The sequence below is a fragment of the Aethalodelphis obliquidens genome, unplaced genomic scaffold (genome assembly GCF_003676395.1).
Source record: "Aethalodelphis obliquidens isolate GAN/ISIS:26980383/991018 unplaced genomic scaffold, ASM367639v1 scaffold4, whole genome shotgun sequence".
Taxonomy (NCBI): Eukaryota; Metazoa; Chordata; class Mammalia; order Artiodactyla; family Delphinidae; genus Aethalodelphis; species Aethalodelphis obliquidens.
Window position 1 is genome coordinate 47,444,496 of NW_020837948.1, and position 25,399 is coordinate 47,469,894.

Here is a 25,399-nt window from a genome sequence, read left to right on the forward strand (position 1 = left end):
AAGGATTTAAAATTGAGTGCCTAAATCTTCCCATCCTGTGTTTCATGGTCCTATTCCTTTCTCATCAAGGTCCTGACCTTGGAATGGCAGACTTGTTGGGCTGAAAATTCAACATTTTCTGGAAATATACTACTTCATGATTACTGGGTCCAATAGTTAGCATTTCCTGCCCTTTGGCAGCAAAGATTAGAGCCCCTTTTATTTGCTTCCAAGAAGGCCCTCTTGCCTTCACACTTTTCCTTAAATGAACAGTTAATTATTCTTACCTTTTCATTATAACCTCTACTACTAAAGCCTCCAGGCTTCTAAAATACCTGAGATATTGCCCACACCAATGCATTCCCTTCTACCAGTTTGTCATTGGTGAAAGTTATAACATTGGAACAGTTACAGCATGCTAGGAGACATCAGGAATCTACTTAGCCCCAGTGACAGGGTCCTTATTGCCAGTTGGCCAAAGGATGATCCAACTCAAACATTTTATCTTAGAGTCTGCTTCCTGGGATTATTCTTGGTACTAACTCTCTTAGATCAAATTCACGGGAAAAAAGACTCAACAGAGATATGTGTTCAGGAAGTTGACTGGGTCCAAGTGTTCTTGGATACAGGATATGTAAAGAGGTGTAAAGGAAGCAGGATTGGGCAAAAGGAGAGATTGATTTGTGATAAGTTGGGTTGGCCAAGAAGTGCGTTCGGGTTTTTCTATAAGATGTTATGGAACGAACTTCTTGGCCAACCCAATAGTTGCAAGAAAGGCCTCAGCTGATTATGTGGGGAGCTCTGGAGCTGGGATGGTCATTCAGAGCTGTCCTAATTTGAGGCAGCAAGGCCAAGATTTTAACCAGATACTAAATTAAGAGTATCTTTTAAAATATATATATATATATATATATTTAGTTGCACTGGGTCTTAGTTGCAGCACATGGGCTCCTTAGTTGCAGCTTGTGGGCTCCTTAGTTGTGGCATGTGAACTCTTAGTTGTGGCATGCATTTGGGATCTAGTTCCTTGAGTAGGGATCGAACCCAGGCCCCCTGCTTTGGGAGCGCAGAGTCTTATTCACTGCGCCACCAGGGAAGTATCTTTAAAGATGAAGTGATATTTGAGCAGGTGGCTTTCTTCTGTCAAAGGCAATTTCCAGAAGAAAACTTAATTGCAAACAGTCAGTAGCCAACATCCTGGCTGATAGGGGTATAGATGTCATGGTCCTGGAGGGGGATATTGGCAGCACACCACAGCATTCACTACAGATGTCATCAGAAGTGGTGCTTTAGCGTTCTTGAAATTTTTCTCTGATTTGTGTCATTTTGTTTTAGTACTATTCTTAAAATTGAGTGTCCTCATTTGTAAAAATAAATCTTCATCAAAAAAACCAAAGCACATAAGCTTTCCAATTTCTAATTGTTTCTGTTTCTCTAATTTTTAAGTTAAATTTTCTCAAGATTTGAGGTAATTAGAGAAATTTATTTGATTTTGGAGTACTTTAAAAGAAGTCAGCAGAAAAGTCAGTGTCAGAAAACACTGGTTGCTTAGAGCCTACTATACTTGTTTAAAACAAGCCTACTATACTTGTTTAAAATTAAAAAATTAAAAATGTGGGCTTTCCTGGTGGCGCAGTGGTTGAGAATCTGCCTGCTAATGCAGGGGACACGGGTTCGAGCCCTGGTCTGGGAGGATCCCACATGCCGCAGAGCAACTAGGCCCGTGAGCCACAAGTACTGAGCCTGCGCGTCTGGAGCCTGTGCTCCGCAACAAGAGAGGCTGCGATAGTGAGAGGCCCGCGCACCGCGATGAAGAGTGGCCCCTGCTTGTCACAACTAGAGAAAGCCCTCGCACAGAAACGAAGACCCAACACAGCAAAAATAAACAAATTAATAATAATAATTAAAAAAAAGAATAAGGTCTTTAAAAAATTTATATTTTTATATTTATACAACCTCATCAACAACAAGATCGCCAACTGGGATGCAGAGAAGAAAGAAGGACAGGAAAAAGAAGACAGCAAAAAGGATAGAAAAGATGACAAAGAGAAAGAGAAAGATAAGGAAAAGAGTGATGTAAAGGAAGAAGAGAAAAAGGAAAAAAATGTAGCTTTTTAATTTGTAAATTAAAATCTTATAAAGTAAAAAAAAAAAACCAGGGACTATGTTTACACCTTTAGCATAAACTTTGGTTTAATGCTCATTCAGTCTAGACTCCACTTCAAAGCACTTTGAAACCACATTACAGACTTCTGTTGCAGGCAACTTGGCTAAGTAGATAGATGTTCATAGAACACTTCTTAGGGAAGGACATTTAAAGTACTGGATAAAACATAAACATATTTTCAAATGCATGGCTAATTTATGAAGGAAAATATTTGGAGACCAAAATGAGAAAGCATGTATCTAGAGATGTAAGCAAGCACAGTATTGGGCATGTGCTGGGTGGGGTTGGGTATGTTATCTGCATTGCCCAGTGGCCTACATGGGTTTGTTCAGGCTGCACATGTGTGAAAAAGGTAACAAACCTGCAGACCTGCATCGGTAGCAAGACTGCATCAGAGACCCTGCACAGAATCTGCTCTGCTGGCGGAAGCCACTAGGGCAAGCTCTTCTCAGCTTGCTCAGGCATGACTCTGACCCAGTCCACTGTGCTTGCCGCCCGCTCTGAATGTCACTAAGTGAGGAGCAGCTACCTTCCACCCTTCCCCCTAAGATCTCCCCTCACCGTATGCAAAAATCAATTCCAGACAGCTGGAGCATTTCATTATGAAAGGCAGGACTTCAATACTTTTAGAAGTAAATAGGTCAACTCTGTATAGGAATGGATTCTTAATCAATACATCAAAATAATAAAACATGAAGAAACAGTGATAAATATCATATTAATTTATCACAAGATCCCCCCCCCGCCGAAAACTGAGGAAACGTCACCTCACAAACTGGGAGAAAATATTTGCAACACATATAACCAATAAAGGATAGTGTCCAGAACATGAAAACATCAAACCAATATGAAAAGACAATCTATTGGAGAAAAAGGTAAAAAACATTAAGACATTTCACAGATGAGGAAAAATAAACAGCCAATAAACTTATGAAAATGTGTTCAACTTTATTAGTAATCAGGGATATGCCAACTTAAACCATAATGAAATACATTTTACACCCATTATATTGGTAAAATTTAAAGGTATTGTAATATCAAGTTTTGGTGAAGATGTGATAAACTGCACAGTCACTTTAGAAAACACCTTGGCATAATCTAATGAAGTTGAGCTACTTCATACACTTCTACAACGTATCAATTTTGAATATATAATTTATAGTATTTTATAAATTCTGGTGTGCTTGGATCAGTCTGATTTATATCACTTTTCCTGGGGTCATTTCTAATAACATCTCTTTGCTCTCCCCAAATTTTTTTAGTTTGATAAAATTTATGGTTATTCTATCATCATCCTTAAAAATATATGTAATGATATAAAAAATACGTGATTTACTTAATGAATGCCTATTATTGGGGATTAGGTTTTTGGCAATTTTATTCTTTATACCATCTTTTTTTCCTTTTAAAAGTGTGCAGGCACTACAAGGCAATTAAATTCAACTTTAAGATTGGGTATACCATTGGTAGGGTACACATGGTCCTCCCGTGGGGTCTGCTTAAGTCAGGATGACAGTTAGGAACCCCTGATAACAGTAGTACCTGATCACTAACACAGGGGAGCAGCTGACCCAACCATTCTATTTCTTATTCATCTCTTGGTGATCACATAAATCTTTTTCTGTTTTTCTCAACATCCTGAAATTATTTTTTTTTCCTTGAGAGACATAAATTTTTTTCCAGATTTCCTTAGAAATATTTTCAAAGAGAATTACCCCTAAAGATCACTATCTCAACCTCTAAATCATCTAAAAACACTCTTCAGAATCTCCTGAAATTTTTCTACCTACTTCCTTACAAAAGTAATCCCATTTTTCATGAAACAGCATTCCTGAAACAAGTGAACAAAAAACTGTAGTAGTCTTGTTACTTCTTATTATGTCTTTACATATTTTTAGTGTTGCAATGTTGTTCCTATATTTTTCACTATGAATGCACGTTTTTCAACCATCACCTGTATAGATTCTGCTCAAATATAACAGAGTTACATGAAGAAATGCATTCTGAGTTAGTAAATTAAGGATTGACAATAATTCTAAATAGTGCCACCTGATAGTATTTTAGGGTGATGGCAACCAACCTGTCTTAATAATTCATAAAGTGTTCAGCTCATCCAAGTAAACCTCATTTTAGCGTGATGATATTTTACCTTTAGTAAACTCCTTCCATGGCTTTTTCCATCTTTCCATCCTCAAATACTTATTAAGCCTGCAATTTGCTAATAATAGAAAGATACAACATGTGCTAATGATATAAATGCAGTGTTTCTCAAAGTGCTTGATATGCTCTATTATACATTATCTCTCTTTTAGAAATCACATAATTTTCTCATGTCCTAAGACATTTTAGAAAATAGAAATCGTGGCTTTGGCTATATGACAGCAGTAGAATTGTACAGCATACAAACTATGTCAGTATATATTATCCTAGCAGTCTTTTTTTTTTAAACATCTTTATTGGAGTATAATTGCTTTACAATGGTGTGTTCGTTTCTGCTTTATAACAAAGTGAATTAGTTATACATATACATATGTCCCCATATCTCTTCCCTCTTGCCTCTCCCTCCCTCCCACCCTTCCTATCCCACCCCTCTAGGTGGTCACAAAGCACCAAGCTGATACCCCTGTGCTATGCAGCTGCTTCCCACTAGCTATTTTACATTTGGTAGTGTATATATGTCCATGCCACTGTCACACTTTGTCCCAGCTTACCATTCCCCCTCCCTGTATCTTCAAGTCCATTCTCTAGTGGGTCTGCATCTTTATTCCCGTCTTTCCCTTGGGTTCTTCTGACCATTTTTTTTTTTTCTTTTTTTAGATTCCAGATATATGTGTTAGCGTATGGTATTTGTTTTTTTCTTTCTGACTTACTTAACTCTGTATGACAGTCTCTAGGTCCATCCACCTCACTACAAATAACTCATTTTATGGCTGAGTAATATTCCATTGTATATATGTGCCACATCTTCTTTATCCATTCATCTGTCGATGGACACTTAGGTTGCTTCCATGTCCTGGCTATTGTAAATAGAGCTGCAATGAACATTTCAGTACATGACTCTTTTTGAATTATGATTTTCTCAGGGTATATGCCCAGTAGTGGGATTTCGGGGTGGTATGGTAGTTCTATTTTTAGTTTTTTAAGGAACCTCCATACTGTTCTCCATAGCGGGTGTATGAATTTACATTTCCACCAACAGTGCAAAAGGGTTCCCTTTTCTTCACACCCTCTCCAGCATTTATTGTTTGTAGTTTTTTTGATGATGGCCATTCTGACAGGTGTGAGATGATATCTCATTGTAGTTTTGATTTGCATTTCTCTAATGATTAATGATGTTGAGCATTCTTTCATGTGTCTGTTGGCAATCTGTATATCTTTGGAGAAATGTCTATTTAGGTCTTCTGCCCATTTTTGGATTGGATTGTTTGTTTTTTTAATGTTGAGCTGCATGAGCTGCTTGTAAATTTTGTAGATTAATCCTTTGTCAGTTGCTTCATTTGCAAATATTTTCTCCCATTCTGAGGGTTGTCTTCTGGTCTTGTTTATGGTTTCCTGTGCTGTGCAAAAGCTTTGAAGTTTCATTAGGTCCCATTTGTTTATTTTTGTTGTTATTTCCATTTCTCTAGGAGGTGGGTCAAAAAGGATCTTGCTGTGATTTATGTCATAGAGTGTTCTGCTTATGTTTTCCTCTAAGAGGTTGATGAGGTCTGACCTTACATTTAGGTCTTTAATCCATTTTGAGCTTATTTTTGGGTATGGTGTTAGGGAGTGTTCTAATTTCATTCTTCTACATGTAGCTGTCCAGTTTTCCCAGCATCACTTATTGAAGAGGCTGTCTTTTCTCCATTTTATATTCTTGCCTCCTTTATGAAAGATAAGGTGACCATATGTGTGTGGGTTTATCTCTGGGCTTTCTATACTGTTCCATTGATCTATATTTCTGTTTTTGTGCCAGTAGCATACTGTCTTGATTACTGTAGCTTTGTAGTATAGTCTGAAGTCAGGGAGCCTGATTCCTCCAGCTCCGTTTTTCTTTCCTCAAGATTGCTTTGGCTATTCAGAGGCTTTTGTGTTTCCATAAAAGTTGTGAAATTTTTTGTTCTAGTTCTGTGAATAATGCCAGTGGTAGTTTGATAGGGATTGCATTGAATCTATAGATTGCTTTGGGTAGTAGAGTCATTTTCACAATGTTGATTCTTCCAATCCAAGAACACGGTATATCTCTCCATCTATTTGTATCATCTTTAATTTCTTTCATCAGTTTCTTATACTTTTCTGCATACAGGTCTTTTGTTTCCTTAGGTAGGTTTATTCCTAGATATTTTATTCTTTTCATTGCAGTGGTAAATGGGAGTGTTTTCTTAATTTCACTTTCAGATTTTTCATCATTAGTGTGTAGGAATGCAAGAGATTTCTGTGCATCAATTTTGTATCCTGCTACTTTACCAAATTCATTGATTAGCTATAGTAATTTTCTGGTAGCATCTTTAGGATTCTCTATGTATAGTATTATGTCATCTGCAAACAGTGACAACTTTACTTCTTCTTTTCCGATTTTGATTCCTTTTATTTCTTTTTCTTCTCTGATTGCTGTGGCTAAAACTTCCAAACCTATGTTGAATAATAGTGGTAAGAGTGGGCAACCTTGTCTTTTTCCTGATCTTTGTGGAAATGGTTTCAGTTTTTCACCATTGCTGACGATGTTGGCTGTGGGTTTGTCATATATGGCCTTTATTATGTTGAGGAAAGTTCCCTCTGTGCCTACTTTCTGGAGGGTTTTTATCATAAATCGGTGTTGAATTTTGTCAAAAGCTTTCTCTGCATCTACTGAGATGATCATATGGTTTTTCTCCTTCAGTTTGTTAATATGGTGTATCACATTGATTGATTTGCGTATATTGAAGAATCCTTGCATTCCTGGGATAAACCCCACTTGATCATAGTGTATGATCCTTTTAATGTGCTGTTGGATTCTGTTTGCTAGTATTTTGTTGAGGATTTTTTTTTTTTCGGTACGCAGGCCTCTCACTCTCATGGCCTCTCCCATTGCGGAGCATAGGCTCCAGACGTGCATGTTGAGCAGCCATGGCTCACAGGCCTAGCTGCTCCGCAGCCTGTGGGATCTTCCTGGACCGGGGCACGAACCCGTGTCCCCTGCATTGGCAGGTGGACTCTCAACCACTGCGCCACCAGGGAAGCCCTGTTGAGGATTTTTGCATCTATGTTCATCAGTGATATTGACCTGTAGTTTTCTTTCTTTGTGACATCTTTGGTTTTGGCATCAGAGTGATGGTGGCCTCGTAGAATGAGTTGGGGAGTGTTCCTCCCTCTGCTATAGTTTGAAAGAGTTTGAGAAGGATAGGTGTTAGCTCTTCTCTAAATGTTCGATAGAATTCACCTGTGAAGCCATCTGGTCCTGGGCTTTTGTTTGTTGGAAGATTGTTAATGACAGTTTCAATTTCAGTGCTTGTGATTGGTCTGTTCATATTTTCTATTTCTCTCTGGTTCAGTCTTGGAGCATTGAGCATTTCTAAGAATTTGTCCATTTCTTCCAGGTTGTCCGTTTCATTGGCATATAGTTGCTTGTAGTAATCTCTCATAATCCTTTGTATTTCTGCAGTGTCAGTTGTTACTTCTCCTTTTTCATTTCTAATTCTATTGATTTGAGCCTCCTTTTGTTTCTTGATAAGTGTGGCTAATGGTTTATCAATTTTGTTTATCTTGTCAAAGAACCAGCTTTTAGTTTTATTGATTTTCGCTATCGTTTCCTTCATTTCTTTTTCATTTATTTCTGATTTGTTCTTTATGATTTCTTCTGCTAACTTTGGGGTTTTTTTGTTCTTCTTTCTCTAATTGCTTTAGGTGTAAGGTTAGGTTGTTTATTTGAGGTGTTTCTTAAGGTAGGCTTGTATAGCTATAAACTTCCCTCTTAGAACTGTTTTTGCTGCATCCCATAGGTTTTGGGTCGTTGTGTTTTCATTGTCATTTGTATCTAGGTAGTTTTTCATTTCCTCTTTGATTTCTTTAGTGATCTCTGGGTTGTTAAGTAGTGTGTTGTTTAGCCTCCATGTGTTTGTTTTCTTACATAATTTTTCCAGTAATTGATACCTAGTCTCATAGCTTTGTGGTCGGAAAAGATACTTGATATGATTTCAATTTTGTTAAATTTATCAAGGCTTGATTTGTGACCCAAGATATGATCTATCGTGGAGAATGTTCCATTAGCACTTGAGAAGAATGTGTATTCTGTTGTTTTTGGATGGACTGTCGTATAAATATGAATTAAGTCCATTTGTTTAATGTATCATTTAAAGCTTGTGTTTCCTTATTTATTTTCATTTTGGATGATCTGTCCATTGGTGAAAGTGGGGTGTTAAAGTCCCCTACTATGATTGTGTTACTGTCGATTTCCCCTTTTATGGCTGTTAGTATTTGCCTTATGTATTGAGGTGCTCCTATGTTGGGTGCATAAATATTGACAGTTGTTATATCTTCTTCTTGGACTGATCCCTTGATCATTATGTGGTGTCCTTCTTGGTCTCTTGTAATAGTCTCTGTTTTAAAGTCTATTTTGTCTGATATGAGAATTGCTACTCCAGCTTTCTTTTGATTTCCATTTGCATGGAATATCTTTTTCCATCCCTTCACTTTCAGTCTGTATGTGTCCCTAGGTCTTAAGTGGGTCTCTTGTAGACAGCATATATATGGGTCTTGTTTTTGTATCCATTCAGCCAGTCTGTGTCTTTTTTTTTTTTTTTTCCTGTGGTATGCCAGCCTCTCACTGTTGTGGCCTCTTCCGTTGTGGAGCACAGGCTCTGGACGCACAGGCTCAGTGGCCATGGCTCATGGGCCTAGCCACTCCGCTGCACGTGGAATCTTCCCGGACCGGGGCACGAACCCATGTCCCCTGCATCGGCAGGCAGACTCTCAACCACTGCACCACCAGGGAAACCCCAGTCTATGTCTATTGGTTGGAGCATATAATCCATTTACATTTAAGGTAATTATTGTTATGTATGTTCCTATTACCCTTTTCTTAATTGTTTTGGGTTTATTATTGTAGGTCTTTTCCTTCTCTTGTGTTTCCTGCCTAGAGAAGTTCCTTTAGCATTTGTTGTAAACCTGGTTCGGTGGTGCTGAATTCTCTTAGCTTTTGCTTGTCTGTAAAGCTTTTAATTTCTCTGTCAAATCTGAATGAGATCCTTGCTGGGTAGAGTAATCTTGGTTGTAGGTTTTTCTCTTTCATCACTTTAAATATGTCCTGCCACTCCATTCTGGCTTGCAGAGTTTCTGGTGGAAGATGAGCTGTTAACCTTATGGGGATTCCCTTACGTGTTACTTGTTGTTTTTCCCTTGCTGCTTTTAATATTTGTTCTTTGTATTTAATTTTTGATAGTTTGATTAATATGTGTCTTGGCATGTTTCTCCTTGGATTTATCCTGTAAGGGACTCTCTGTGCTCCCTGGACTTGATTAACTCTTTCCTTTCCCATATTAGGGAAGTTTTCAACTATAATCTCTTCAAATATTTTCTCAGTCCCTTTCTTTTTCTCTTCTTCTTCTGGGACCCCTATAATTCGAATGTTGGTGTGTTTAATGTTGTCCCAGAGGTCTCTGAGACTGTCCTCAATTCTTTTCATTCTTTTCTCTTTATTCTGCTCTGCAGTAGTTATTTCCACTATTTTATCTTCCAGGTCACTTATCCATTCTTTTTTCTCAGTTATTTCTGCTATTGATCCCTTGTAGAGAATTTTTAATTTCATTTATTACATTGTTCATCACTGTTTGTTTGCTCTTTAGTTCTTCTAGGTCCTTGTTAAATGTTTCTTGCATTTTCTCTATTTTATTTCCAAGATTTTGGATCATATTTACTATCATTATTCTGAATTCTTTTTCAGGTAGACTGCCTATTCCCTCTTCATTTGTTAGGTCTGGTGGGTTTTTATCTTGCTCCTTCATCTGCTGTATGTTTCTCTGTCTTCTCATTTTGCTTAACTTACTGTGTTTGGGGTCTCCTTTTCACAGGCTGCAGGTTCCTATTTTCTGTAGTTTCTGGTGTCTGTCTCCAGTGGCTAAGTTTGGTTCAGTGGATTGTGTAGGCTTCCTGGTGGAGGGGACTAGTGCCTGTGTTCTGGTGGATGAGGCTGGATCTTGGCTTTCTGGTGGGCAGGTCCACATCTGGTGGTATGTTTTGGGGTGTCTGTGGCCCTATTATGATTTTAGGCCGCCTCTGTGCTAATGGATGGGGTTGTCTTCCTGTTTTGCCAGTTGTTCAGCATAGGGTGTCCTGCACTGTAGCTTGCTGGTCTTTGAGTGGTGCTGGGTCTTGGCCTTGAAATGGAGATCTCTGGGAGATTTTCACCATTTGATATTACGTGGAGCTGGGAGGTCTCTTGTCGACCAGTGTCCTGAACTTGGCTCTCCCACCTCAGTGGCACAGCCCTGACTCCTGGCTGGAGCATCAAGAGCCTGTCCTCCACATGGCTCACAATAAAAGGGAGGAAAAAAAAAAAGAAAGAAAGAAGAAGATAAAATAAAATGAAGCAATGTAAAATAAAATAAAGTTATTAAAATAAAAAGTAAAAAATAATTAAGAAGAAGAAATTTTTTAAAGTAATAATAAAAAAAATGGACAGAGCCCTAGGACAAATGGTAAAAGCGAAGCTATACAGACAAAATCACACACAGAAGTATACACACTCACAAAAAGAGAAAAAGGGAAAAAAGTATATACATCGTTACTCCCAAAATCCACCTCCTCAATTTGGGATGATTTGTTGTCTATTCACCTATTCCACAGATGCAGGGTACATCAAGTTGATTGTGGAGATTTAATCCGCTGCTCCTGAGGCTCCTGGGAGAGATTTCCCTTTCTCTTTGTTTGCACAGCTCCCGGGGTTCAGCTTTAGATTTGGACCCGCCTCTGCGTGTAGGTTGCTCGAGAACGTATGTACTTCTCTCAGACAGGACGGGGTTAAAGGAGCCGCCGATTCGGGGACTCTGGCTCACTCAGGTCGGGGGGAGGGATGGGTACGGATGCAGAGTGAGCCTGTGGCGGCAGAGGCCGGCGTGACGTTGCACCAGCCAGAGGCGCACCGTGCGTTCTCCCGGGGAAGTTGTCCCTGGATCCCAGGACCCTGGCAGTGGCGGGCTGCACAGGCTCCCCGGGAGGGGAGGTGTGGCGAGTGACCTGTGCTCGCACACAGGCTTCTTTGTCGCTTCAGCAGCAGCCTTAGCATCTCATGCCTGTCTCTGGGGTCCGCGCTGAAACCCGCGGCTGGCGCCCGTCTCTGGAGCTCCTTTAAGTGGCGCTTTTAATCTCCTCTCCTCGCGCACCAGGAAACAAAGAGGCAAGAAAAAGTCTCTTGCCTCTTCGGCAGCTCCAGACCTTTCCCCGGACTCCCTCCCTGCTAGCTGTGGGGCACTAGCCCCTTCAGGCTGTGTTCACGCAGCCAACCCCAGTCCTCTCCCAGGGATCCGATCTCCGAAGCCTGAGCCTCAGCTCCCAGCCCCCACCCGCCCCGGCGGGTGAGCAGACAGGCCTCTCGGGCTGGTGAGTGCTGGTCAGCACTGATCCTCTGTGCGGGAATGTCTCCGCTTTGTCCTCCGCACCCCTGTTGCTGTGATCTCCTCCGTGGCTCCAAAGCTTACCCCCTCCGCCACCTGCGGTCTCCGCCCGCGAAGGGGCTTCCTAGTGTGTGGAAACCTTTCCTCCTTCACTGCTCCTTCCCACTGGTGCAGGTCCCGTCCCTATTCTTTTTTTTTTTTTTTTTTTTGAAGATGTTGGAGGTAGGAGTTTATTAATTTATTTATTTTTGCTGTGTTGGGTCTTCGTTTCTGTGCGAGGGCTTTCTCTAGTTGTGGCAAGCGGGGGCCACTCTTCATCGCGGTGTACAGGCCTCTCACTGTCGCGGCCTCTCTTGTTGCGGAGCACAGGCTCCAGACGTGCAGGCTCAGTAGTTGTGGCTCACGGGCCTAGTTACTCCACGGCATGTGGGATCCTCCCAGACCAGGGCTCGAACCCATGTTGCCTGCATTAGCAGGCAGATTCTCAACCACTGTGCCACCAGGGAAACCCCGTCCCTATTCTTTGTCTCCGTTTTTTCTTTTTTCTTTTGCCCTACTCAGGTATGTGGGGAGTTTCTTGCCTTTTGGGAGGTCTGTGGTCTTCTGCCAGCATTCCGTAGGTGTTCTGTAGGAGCTGTTCCACATGTAGATGTATTTCTGATGTATTTGTGGAGAGGAAGGTGATCTCCGTGTCTTACTCTTCCGCCATGTTGAAACTCCTCCCCCATCCTAGCAGTTTTTAAAGCTCTAAGAGTGTTAGAACTATTATATCTCTATACCCTTTAATATTATGGTATGAAGGTCAACTGAACTAAATCCAACTGACCAAATTGCATAGTTACATACAATTCTACCTTGAAATATAGAAATTCCATTTGTGTAAAAATATATTTAAATAAAATATATTTATTTTATATAAAACACTGCAGCTTAAAAAGATTCATAACCCAATGGCAGAGCCATTCCCAGGGAGGATCAGAATTGTTCAGTTCAGGAGGTCTTGGAGGCTTTTATTTTTGTTTGTTGGTTTGTTTTTGTTTTCAATTCCCATTTATTTTTGGCTTCTTGGAGAGTTATCTGAAAAACAGAGAGGGAAATGTTAACTGGACAGGTCGGAGGAGTGGGCACGAGAAGGAAATATAGGGTTACCCAGAATGGCAGAAATCTAGGTGCCCCAGAGTGGAAAGAGAGAGCAGACATTGAACAAACAACAAATACTTATTGAGCACCTATCATATACCAGGCAGTGTTCTAGAAACCACCCCCCCCACCAAAAAGAAAAAACAAGATAGAGGCAGAAAACACAAATTCTGAGGGAGAAGAAAGGGGCCGTTGAGGAGGAAGGCTGAGGGGAGTGAGAAGCCTGCGGTCGTGGGGACTCGGCCTTAGGCCTCCTCTTCAGCCTCCTCACTGAAATCCTCCTCTTCTGCAGTGGCATCCTGGTACTGCTGGTACTCGGAGATAAGGTCGTTCATGTTGCTCTCAGCCTCGGTGAACTCCATCTCATCCATGCCCTCACCTGTGTACCAGTGGAGGAAAGCCTTCTGGAGGAATATGGCAGTGAACCCCTCTGAGATGCACTTAAACAGCTCCTGGATGGCCGTGCTGTGGCCAGTGAAGGTGAGTGCCCTTATGAGGCCATGGGGTGGGATGTCGCAGACGGCCGTCTTGATGTTGCTGGGGATCCATTCCATGAAGTAGCTGCTGTTCTTGTTCTGCACGTTGAGCATCTGCTCATGCATCTCCTTCATGGACGTCCATCCACGGAAGACAGCAGCCATGGTGAGGTACGGGCCATGGCGGGGGTCACAGGCAGCCATCATGTTCTTGGCATCTAAGACCTGCTGGGTGAGCTCGGGCACAGGGAAGGCCCGATACTGCGGGCTTCCATGGCTGGTCAGAGGGGCAAAGCCAGGCAGGAAGATGTGGAGCCGTGGGAAGGGCACCATGTTGACTGCTAGCTTGTGGAGGTCAGCATTGGGCTGGCCAGGGAAGCAGAGGCAGGTGGTGACACCACTCATGGTGGCTGAGACGAGGTGGTTTAGGTCCCTGTAGGTTGGCATGGTCAGCTTGAGGTTGCAGAAACAGATGTCGTAAAGGGCCTTGTTGTCAATGCAGTAAGTGTCATCAGTGTTCTCTACCAGCTCATGGGTGTTGGCGTTGTAGGGCTCAACCACAGGGCCGGACACTTTGGGTGAGGGCACCACACTGACGGTGTTCAAGATGTGGTCAGGATATTCTTTACAGGTCTTGCTGATGAGCAAGGTGCCCATTCCAGAGCCCATGCCCCCTCCCAGCGAGTGGGTCAGTTGGAAGCCCTGCTGGCAGTCACAGCTCTCGGCCTCCTTCCGAACCACATCCAGGACCGAGTCAGCCAGCTTGGCCCCCTCTGTATAGTGGCCCTTGGCCCAGCTGTTGCTTGCCTCCGACTGACTAAAAACAAAGTTGTCTGGTCTGAAGATCTGACCTAAAGGACCTGAGTGAACAGAGTCCATGGTCCCTGGTTCTAGATCCACCAAGATAGCACGAGGAACAAATTTGCCACCTGTGGCTTCACTGTAGTACACGGAGATGCGGTCCAGCTGCAGGTTGCTAGTCCCATGATAGGTGCTGGTGGGGTCAATGCCATGTTCATCACTAATCACCTTCCAGAACTTGGCACCGATTTGACTGCCACACTGACTGGCCTGGATGTGCACAAATTCCCTCACTGTTAAAATTTACTATAATCTTTTTGCTCACTTCAAAGTGTGTACGGGGCAAGAAAATGGTATGTAATTAGTTTTTCTCTGCTGCTGATCGCAGGCTGGAAGGATGGGATGGGTCCTGGAGGCTGGAACAGTGAGCTCCTAATGTGGCGGCAGGAAGGTTCTGAGAGAGCTTGGAGGCTTTTGCGTAAAGGCTATGATTTTATTGATAATTTTGCCTGTGTCATAACCTAAGAGGGTTAATATAGGGCTTTTTTAATTTTTAGGAAACACAAAGATATACTTTATGTCTCACTGCAAAGATAATTTGTTTGGCAGCAATATTGATTACCACTTAAGTGAGAAACTAGGTTTGTTCCAAAAGGATTTCATAGCACAAGCTTGGGAATGTTCCCCCCTCCCCCCTCCTTTTTTGTATGAAGAAAGAAAAAAAAATCATTCTCAAAGTCACTTCAAATGTAAGTTACCAGTTTAAAAATGATCAAGGAAAGAAGAAAACATGTTGAAGAGCACTGTGACTGTCTTGAATCACATTTCTAAGGGCATGACACCAGTGACATGATTGCTTACTTTTCGTGTTATTAGACTACGATGGGAAATAACCACTGAATTCTGACTGAGATAAGCCATCAAAAAGTTAAGTGTTTCCCATATCAAACTGTCAGCTAAAGCATCTTATTTATCTCCTGCTTCTTCCTTTGGGAGACCAAATGTAGGTGAGTGAGAGGGTGACATTGGAAGAGACTTGACCTGGTCTAACCTTTCAAGGCTGAGCAGTTTCACGTTTTCTGCTAATTACAAGACACCTTCAAATAATTTTTGCATCTTTTTTCCAGATTTATTGAGATACAATTGACATATAATATTGTGTAAGTTTAGGATGTACAACATAATGATTTGATATATGTATACATTGGGAAATGTTTCCCACTATCAGATTAGTTAACCCATCCATCAACTCACATAATTACAATTTTGTGTGTGTGTAGTGAGAGTGTTCAAGATCTACTCTCTTAACAACTTTCAAGTATATAATACAGTATCGTTAACTACAGTCATCATGCTGTACCTTACATCCTCAGGATGTATTTGTCTTATAACTAGAAGTTTATGCACTTTGACTGTCTTCACTCGTTCTCAGCCTGCACCCCCAGCTCCAGAAACCACCATCTATTCTGTTTCTATAATTTTTTTTTAGATTCCACATATAAGTTAGATCATATGATATTTGTCTTTCTGTCACTTATTTCACAAATAATATCCCAAATTTGCTTCTATCATTCATTTTTTTTCTAATGAATACATGGATGTTGTGGGAATAGCATTCTAGATGTTAATATATTAATATTTTTCTCTGATTCCTTTCCTATTCCATCAGCCTGTTTTGTTGGACACTGGGAGGTGACTAAAAGGGAACATTAGAAAAAATAAGAAAACCTGACAAGGAGATGTTTACAATAAAGCCAAGGAAAGTAGGGACAATCACAGTAGCAAAATTTAATTCTTAACACAATCAAGGAAAAATAATTCTGAAAATGGCAAATTTCTCCTTGCTGTAGATATGGCTCTCAGGAAGGATATACTGGGCACTTACGGCACGTAGAAGGACTGAGTTTGGTCTTGAAGTTTACTTGACTAGGTCATCTTTCTTTCTACCCAGGTGTCTTTCAGTGAAAGGAGAGAATGGCTTTCAGGCCTCATGCTATTTCTTCCCATTCTATAATTTTTAGATTTAATCAGCATTTTAAACCTTCACCAAAAAGGAAACTCCATACTTAAATGGTCTTATTGGCAAATCCTGCCAAATATAAAAAGAAAAAATAATGCTAATCTGACACAAAGTCTTCCAGAGAATAAAAAAAGACTAACTGCACTTCAGTATGTTTATGAGGCCAGTATAACCTTAATGCCAAAACCTGAGAAGGTTGGTATAAGGCAAATATCAGGCCAATCTCATCCATGAACATTGCTAACATTGTTTTAGGATTTTGTTATCTAACTAAATCTGGCAATATATGAAAAGGATATTATATCATGATCAAATAGATTTTAACCCAGAAATCAAAGTTTGGTTTAACATTTGCAAGTCAATTAGTGTGATTTACCACATTAACAGGATAAAAGAGAAAAATAGATACAGAAAAATAATTTGATAAAGTTCAACATCTCTTCATGATAAAAAACTTCAGCAAACTAGGAATAGAGGGAAACTTCCTTAATCTGGTTATGGACATCTGCAAAAAGCATACAGCAAGCATCATACTTAAAGCAGAACTGCTGAAAGCTTTCCTCTGGACTAGGAATGAGACAGGAAAACCTTACAGAAGTAAGGTTCTGTAGGCAAAGAAAAATTAAAAGCTACAAGGATTCAAAAGAAAGAAATGGAAATGTTGTTATTCTTATACAATGTAATTGCATACATTGAAAATCCAAAACAGTCTACATATATGTAGTTAATAAGTTTAGCAAGTTTCGTGGGTACAAGTTCAACATATAAATTTTTATATAGTTCTATATAACAGAATAAAGTGATTATTTGTGGTGGCATTAAAAATATAAAACTCTTGGATATATATTTAATGAAAGATACGTAAGGCATCTACACACAAATCTGTAAAGCATTATTGATAGAAATTAAAGACATAAATCAATAGATGTGTGTACCGTGTTCACTGATTGGAGGATGCAGTATTGCACAGATGTCGGTTCTCCCCTAATTCATTTATAGATTTAAATCACAACCAAAACCTGAATGAGTTTTTCATTGTTATTGCTGTTAAAGTTAACAAGCTGATTCTAAAATTTATGTGGAAATGCAAAGGGCTAAGAATATCCAAAATACTCTTAAAGCAGAAGAAAAACATGGACAACTTGTACTACTGAATATCTGGGCTGAAAGCCAAAATAATTGGCAATAGATCAGTGGAACAGAACAGAGAATTTAGAACTAGACACACACAAACATGAGCTCTTGATTTATGATAAAAGTTGCAGTATAGAAGAGAAGTGGAAAGATGGTCTTTTCAATAGATGGAGCCAGGTCAGCTGGCTCTTCACAAGGGAAAAAAATGAAACTTGACCCCTATTTTGCACCGTAATTAAGTCCAGTTGGATAGTAGAGCTAAATATAAGTAGTAAACTAATAAAATGTCTAGAAGGTAACATAACACAAGATCTTCATGATCTTTCCATGTGGAAAGATTTCTCAATAAGAGACAAAAAGCATTAACCATAAATGAAAATATTAATAAATCAGACTACATTAAAGTTAAGAAATTGTAATCATCAGAAGACACTATTGAAGAAAGTGAAAGGTAAACCACATAGTATGAGAAGACATTTGCAATACATGCAGTTGACAAAAGTCTCATTCCCAAAATATAGAAGGAATTTCTAGAAATCAGGGAGAAAAAAAGACACAGACAATTCAATAGAAGAATGCATTCTTGAAAAGGTACTTCACAAAGACCATCTCCAAACGGTCAATAAACATATGAAAAGATGTTCAACTTTAAGTCATCAGAAAAATGTAAATTAAATCCCCTCTGAGATATCACTACATATTCAATAAAATGGCTAAAATTTACAAAGACTGATGCAGAGCGCTTGGAACACTTTATACCCAACTGGTAAGAGTTAAAGTTGATAAAATGCACTTTAGGAAATTGCTTAACATTATCTACTAAAATTGTATGTATCCATAACTAATTACCTAATGTCCAATTCTACTTCTAGCAATAAGACCAATAGATATTGACACAAAAATACATGTTTAAGAATGTTCAGGGTACCATTATTCAAAATAGCCACAAGCTGGGAACAACCAATACTTGACAACAGTAAGAAGGGTAAACAAATTATGCATATTTATACACTCAAACACTATCCTGCAATAAACTCTCATGAACTTCAATTACATGTAACAACATGAATCGATTTCAAGAGAAGAGGACAGACCCACAAAAAATATATACTGTTGATTCCATTTATGTAAAGATTGAAAATAGGTAAACTAATGGTATTAGAAGTCAGGTTAGTAGTTACCCTTAGGGAGGAGGAGACATGAGTGGACTTCTCTTCCTCGACCTTAGTGATGTTTACATAATTGTGTTTGCTTTGTGATAATACATGGATTGACGTGTGTATACATGTTATTCAGACTCTGAACCAATTCTCTCCAATGCCGCTGCTAACGCCTGGGTCCAAGCCACCACCATTACCATCATTTTTCACCTGACTTGCTGCAGTAGTTTCTTGATTTTTTTTTTCTCTGCTTCTACTCTTGATCCACTTTAATGTGTTCTCAACACAGTAATCAGAATATTCTCTTTAAAAATAAGTCAAGTTATATCACTCTGCTGTTCAAAATCCTGCAATGGCTCCATGTTTCACACAGTGAAAAAGCCGAAGTCCTTACCACCCGCCTGCGAGAACCTGCATTATATGGTCTGGTCCTCAGTTCCCTCTGTGTAGTCGTCTCCAACTCCTAACCCCCAGCTTGCCCAACTCCTCTGTCTCCCCACTATTCCACGTTGCCCACTCTGGCCTTTTTGCAGTTCCTGGAACACCAGCATGCTCCTTCCTCAGGACCTTTGCAGTGTTGTTTGTCTAGTCCGGCGTATTCTTTCTCGAGAGACCTGTGGGCTAACTCTCTCCCTCCAAGTCTCTTGCAGATGTGACGTGTTACCCTTACTGCCCTGTTTAAAATGTTACCTTGTCCCAGCCCAATTAGAGCTCCCAGTTCTCCTAACCCTGCCTTCATTCTTAGTTTTTACAACACATATATCTCTCTAACGTACTATATTATCCTTTTATTTTTCATCCTTTTATTTTTCATCCTTATCATTAATTTTCTTTCCTTGCTAGAGATAGAACAACACATTTATTTTCTGTCACTTCCTTCAGGGACCCTTGTTTCATTCACTGATACATCTCAAGCAGTTAGAATACTGTAGGTGCTCAACAGATATTTGTGGAATGGATGAATGAGCGTATTGAATGTCTAACATGTGACAGGAATTCTACTAGGCGCTGGGGGTGTAATGATAAGCAAAACCAGAAACAGTTGCTGCTCTCATAGAGTGTTTGCCAATCTGAGAGACAGTTATCATATACCATAAACAAATGCTTAGTTACAAAGTGTAATTAGAGCTAAACATGCCGTGAGAATGATCACTGAGGAATCAATCTTGGTCTGAAGGTGGGTCAGGGAAGACTTCCAAGAGACAGTGTTGTTTGAGCTGAGATATGACGAAGATGGGTAAGTGATTCTTGAGGTAAGGCCCAGGTCTGGACATTGTTAATAAAACTCCCCAGATCTTTCTAATGTACAGGCAGCATGGAGAACCATTCTATACCGGGGCTTCTAAACCAACTATAATGTATGTACAGATCACTTGGGGATCTTGTTGAAGTTCAGAAGCTGCCTCAGAAGGTCAGGTGTGGGCGCTGAGATGCTGTAGTCCTGTTGCGCTCCTGGGCATGCAGATGCTGCTGCTCTGCAGACGACATATTGACAAGCAAGCCTCTAGCCTCTGGCCCTACAGCACCTTCTCACGACGATAGTGTTTTCTAAATTATCAGCTGATTGAGTCCTCCCTCTTTGCTTCCTCTCTATGGACTACACATCCTGAGAATCTAAATATTTCAGCTCAGCAATGTGCATGTTGTTCAGCCACGTCCAGACGGGCTGGGTCCTCACAAAGGACAGGGATTGTGTTCAGGTCATCCTTGTGTCCTCTGCCTAATCCACTGTGGCCGTGATAAATGCTCAGTTAATTTCTATTAAACAGTACTGTCTCTGTCCAGGCAAGTCCTTTTCTTGACGTGTTATATGCATAAAGGATGATTTAAATTATCCTTTGAAATGCACCATTCATTTTCACCTTGCCATGAATATAAATGACAACATTTATATTTACAATATGCCTGGTCAAACACATGTTCATGAGAAAAAATAAACACAATAAATGTAAAAACACATCATAAATTATGGAATGTTATAGAATTTTGAATATTACCATTATTATTGTAATAATAGAAAATGTATATTTTAACATTATTTATAAGCAACATTTATATTTTTAACTGAGCTTCATGGTATTTTTAAGAACTATGGGGAGAAGTTGAGTTCTTAAAAATAGGATACTATGGCAAGTTTATTAGATAAGAATATATAATTTTACCATGGAATGTATGGTTAATTTTTTTCTTTTTTTTTTTGAGATGTGTGCTAACTTTACAGGTTTGTTGCAAGCTTTTTAAAATTTATTTAGTTAGTTAGTTTTGGCTGTGTTGAGTCTTTGTTGCTGCGCACCGGCTTTCTCTAGTTGCGGCGAGCAGGGGCTACTCTTCGTTGCGGTGTGCGGGCTTCTCATTGAGGTGGCTTCTCTTGTTGCGGAGCGCGGGTTCTAGGCGCATGGGCTTCAGTAGTTGTGGCTCGCGGGCTCAGTAGTTGTGGCTTGTAGGCTCTAGAGTGCAGGCTCAGTAGTTGTGGTGCACGGGCTTAGTTGCTCCGTGGCATGTGGGATCTTCCCGGACCGGGGCTCGAACCCATATCCTCTGCATTGGCACGCGGATTCTTAACCACTGTGCCACCAGGGAAGTCCCAGTTGCAAGCTTTTAATAGCAGGGATTTTAATAACTAATTTTGAATTAGCAATTATTTAGCACCTATTATTGGGTCTTGAGTTCACAGGAATGTTAAGGACCTATGGTAATGGTTAGGAAAATGGTCAAGGGTATATCAGAACACTGATGTTTACCTTATGTGGAAGGGATAATGCTCCCATGAGAAATCTGATCTATTTTGGCCAAAGCCTCATACACTGATTTTCTATTTAAATCATAAATCCAATGAACTGATACTGTAAAATTAAAACAACAACAGAGGTAACACTTATCAAGCGCTATTCTAGGCACTTCACAAGTATTAACTCATTTAAAAGGTAATTATTATTATTAGCCCAATTTTACAAGCTAGACCCTGAGGCTCAGAGAGGCTGATATTGAAAGTTATCTCCTCCTAGGAGGAAAGCATGTTTGAGACACCACAATAAAATTTGAATATTTCAGAGAGCCATGGAATGGAGGGGAAAAAAAGCAGCTCTGGAATCTGACAGATTCACATGAGAATCCTGGTTCTGCCATGAATTCCGTGTAAATTCTTGGGCAAATCACTTAACCTTTCAGGACCACAGTTCTCTCATATACAAAATGGGATAAAATCATGTAGCATACTTATTTTCCTTATGCCTCTTCTACCCAACTAAGCTAGAAAGTGGGTATCAAGACCAACAGACTGAGACCTGTCATCATAATAGGTATCCTTCTAATGCCAACATTATCAAATTAGGCAACAATCTTGCTTCTCTCCCTTTCTTCCTACCTACCTGAGTAACTTACCATTTGTTATATACCTGTTTCATGCCAAATGCTTTACATACATACACTAAGCTTTTTTTTTTTTAGATTTCTTCTTTTTTCCCCCCGTTATTTTTCCCCAACAGTTCCGTGAAAGATGTATTGGCAACCCTAAATTACAGAGGAGGTAGGCAGGGGTCTGGTCTAGGTTGTCATTGCAAGTCATGCATGAGTGCTTGGACTACATACTTTAAGTGGTAAGAAACTAGGACAATGTTAATTTCAGCATGGGAGGGACATGTTTGTTTATACGTTTTAGATATATCACTTGGGGATTAGTAAGGAGAAGGGATTTGGAGACGGTGTTAATATTAAAGTTGGGATGGCTCATAGGAAGGCAACAACCACAACCACAACCACGGCTGCTGTTTATAAGATGTGTCAGCAACTGTGCCAAGTACTTTCCGTGTAGAGCCTCACAGCAACTCAATGAGGAAAACAGTGTTTAACTCCATTTAACATATAATAAAATTGAAGCCCACGGACATCAAATAACTACACCTCCATACTTTTGAGTTGACATCCAAATTTTTCTTCACGTGATTAATAGATTCAAATATGTAGTTTCTTGCATATTGTAAAACAGTTAGCTTAAAATAAATATTTAATACCCATTATGCTGCATTTAAACAATATATGAATATGGATGAACTTCACAAACATACTGAATAAAAGGCAACAGAAAAAAAGCACATACCGTAAGATTTCATTTATATAAATTTCAAAAACAAGCACATCTTAGTTAGGATTTTGGAAACAAGGATAGTGGTTAACTTTGGGTGTCAGGGTGGGGGAGTACCAGCTGTTTGGGGAGTGCTGGTAATGTTCTTATCTTAATCTGGCTGGGTGCTGTTTTACATAATCACTTTGTGAAAATTTACTGAACTACCCTTAAGATTTTTATACTTCTCTGAATATATGCTGAAGAGATGCTATACCTAGATTAAAATTAAAGAAAAATCTCATGAATAATCTTCTCTTTACTTCCATTTTCTATTATTTCTTTACCTCCTTTTAAAAAATATATTTATTTATTTATTTTTGGCTGCTTTGGGTCTTCGTTGCTGCACGTGGGCTTTCTCTAGTTGCGGTGAGCGGGGGCTACTCTTGCAGTGCATGGGCTTCTCATTGCCGTGGCTTCTCTTGTTGTGGAGCACGGGCTTTGGGTGGGCGGGCTTCAGTAGTTGTGGCACGTGGGCTCAGTAGTTGTGGCTCGCGGGCTCTAGAGCACAGGCTCAGTAGTTGCGGCGCACAGGCTTAGTTACACAGCAGCATGTGGGATCTTCCCGGAGCAGGGCTTGAACACGTGTTCCCTGCATTGGCAGACAGATTCTTAACCACTGTGCCACCAGGGAAGCTCTTCTTTACCTCTTTGAACCTATATTTCTTTTGCTTTAAATTTTTATTTTATATTGGAGTGTAGTTGATTAACAGTGTTGTGTTAGTTTCAGGTGTACACCAAAGCGATTACGTTTTACATACACATGTATCTATTCTTTTTCAAATTCTTCTCCCATTTAGGTTATTACAGAGTATTGAACAGAGTTCCCTGTGCTATACAGTAGGTCCTTGTTGGTTATCTATTTTAAATATAGCAGTGTGTACATGTCAATCCCAAACTCCCAATCTCTCCCCGTCAGCCTTCCCCCCCGGGGAAGTTCGTTCTCTAAGTCTGTGAGTCTGTTTCTGTTGTGTAAATAAGTTCATTTGTATCATTTTTTTAGATTCCTCATATGTGATATCATATGATATTTGTCTTTCTCTGCCTGACTTACTTAGTATGATAATCCATAGGTCCATCCATGTTGCTGCAAATGGCATTATTTCATTCTTTTTAATGGCTGAGTAATATTCCATTGTATATATGTACCACTTGTATTTCTATTCAATTTTCCTCGTAGAATTTATCCTAATTGAAATTAAAAATTTGATTATTTTGTAACCACAATGCTCTAAGTCTTATTTTTTTCTTCAGGATTGAGTTATCCTTAAGATTTTTTTTTATTACTACACAATTGGTAATAAATATATTTTACATTTTGATATAAAATTATTAAACATTAGAAGTAAATGTTATTAGAAATGCATTTTAAAATCAGGTGGATAGCTTTTACTTGGGGGTGAGTACTTGGAATAAAAGACGGTTCAATATCAATTCTATTCCCACTGTGGTTGTGAGCATATGGAATGGATCAGAAGGCCTGAAAAGGAATGAACAGAATTTGTTTATTTTTCATAACAATTGCTCACAATTATTTGAATTCACTCTGAGTTGGATACCAAAAACCAAAGTAATATGTCACCAGAAATTATTTTTAATAATCTGTCATCATGAAAAGATCTTCTTCAATTTTGCTGAGAGCAGAGAATTGTGAAAGAATTTATAAAATAATGTTTATATTTATTCAGCTTCTGAATTTCTGGTCAGCATAACAAAACGTTTCCCTGAGACTCATCAAGTAACTATTAATTGTACCTGTTTCTCCTTCATTTAAAGGCACTTTTTAAAAACTACTGATGTATTCAAAAATTGTTGGGAACATTGAAACACTGTTAATTTCAATATATTTTTGCCAATACAGTAATTTTTTGGTAAACTGCATTTATTGTATCACATGCTTTAAATATTTTTTCATCGAAACTTTGGAACTACATCTTTAACTCATTCAAATTATAGAATACATCTGTCACATAACCAAATAGGCAAGGCCAGTTTTCATTATCAAACCAATTGAGTCAGTTAGGCTTACTTTCTCTCAGACAAATCTGACCTCATTTATCAATTCAAATAAATGTGTTAGTACACATTCCCTGACATCTCACTTCTTCATGCTCATTTTCAGATAGACAAGTCATAGAGCCTTACTAAGAGTTTGTTGCCTAAATGAAGAAACTTTCTACTACTTTTAGTATTTCTTACCTGTACACTCTATGCTTTATTCTCTTAGGCTCTTCTTTGATGGTGATGCATTTTTTGGTAAATAGGTGAGTGATGGAAGAGATGAAGTCCTTAAACTCATTATCACTCTCTCTGCTGCACTGTGTAAAACATCAAAATCCATTACTTCCCTACAGAAGCCAAAGCCACCTATTTCTATACCACACTTGGCTTTTAACAGAAATAAGTGTAAGATAAAGAAAAACATGAGGCCTAGTAAAGATGAAGTCTTGGTTAAAGGAGGCTTTAGGACCCATATTTTTGAATTTTGTCTTTGTGGCCCTGGGGTTTTTTAATATCTCAAGGCATTGCAATACAGTAAAATTAGGAGCGAGAGAGATTTTATTTACCTATCTACCTATGCATATATGTATGTGTTAGTGTATATATCTGTTTATGTGGGAAAGGACAAATGAGAAACTGAGAAAAGTAATGTGGGAAAGGAGAACTGTCACGATGCCTTCCATCTAAAACCATTCTCAGATCAGTTTTGTAAAGAACATATATGGAAGGTGAGGGTCTGGAAACCATACTTAAAGCCATACCTGGTTGCGTATCCTTTGGAAAATCATTATAAACTCTCAAGGATTCTTGTTCTCTTTGTGAAGAATGCTGTTGC

The 25,399-nt window shown here is 39.4% G+C and overlaps 1 protein-coding gene across 2 annotated transcripts; it reads right to left on the minus strand.

Annotated features, from left to right (window-relative positions):
- Nucleotides 1–12,736: 12,736 nt before the first annotated feature.
- On the minus strand, nucleotides 12,737–20,132 carry LOC113617354 (tubulin beta chain-like). 2 transcript variants are annotated; one of them, XM_027100678.1, is made up of 2 exons: nucleotides 20,122–20,132; nucleotides 12,737–14,592 (listed from the first exon to the last, which is right to left on the minus strand). In XM_027100678.1, the coding sequence occupies exon 2, from the start codon at nucleotides 14,205–14,207 to the stop codon at nucleotides 13,098–13,100; it is 1,110 nt and encodes a 369-aa protein (XP_026956479.1). In that variant the 5' UTR covers nucleotides 14,208–14,592; nucleotides 20,122–20,132; the 3' UTR covers nucleotides 12,737–13,097. The 2 variants fall into 2 exon arrangements, with proteins under 2 accessions (XP_026956479.1, XP_026956480.1); XM_027100679.1 differs by lacking the exon at nucleotides 20,122–20,132 and having other exon boundaries at nucleotides 13,098–14,030; nucleotides 14,280–14,417.
- Between the last annotated feature and the right edge of the window lie 5,267 nt (nucleotides 20,133–25,399).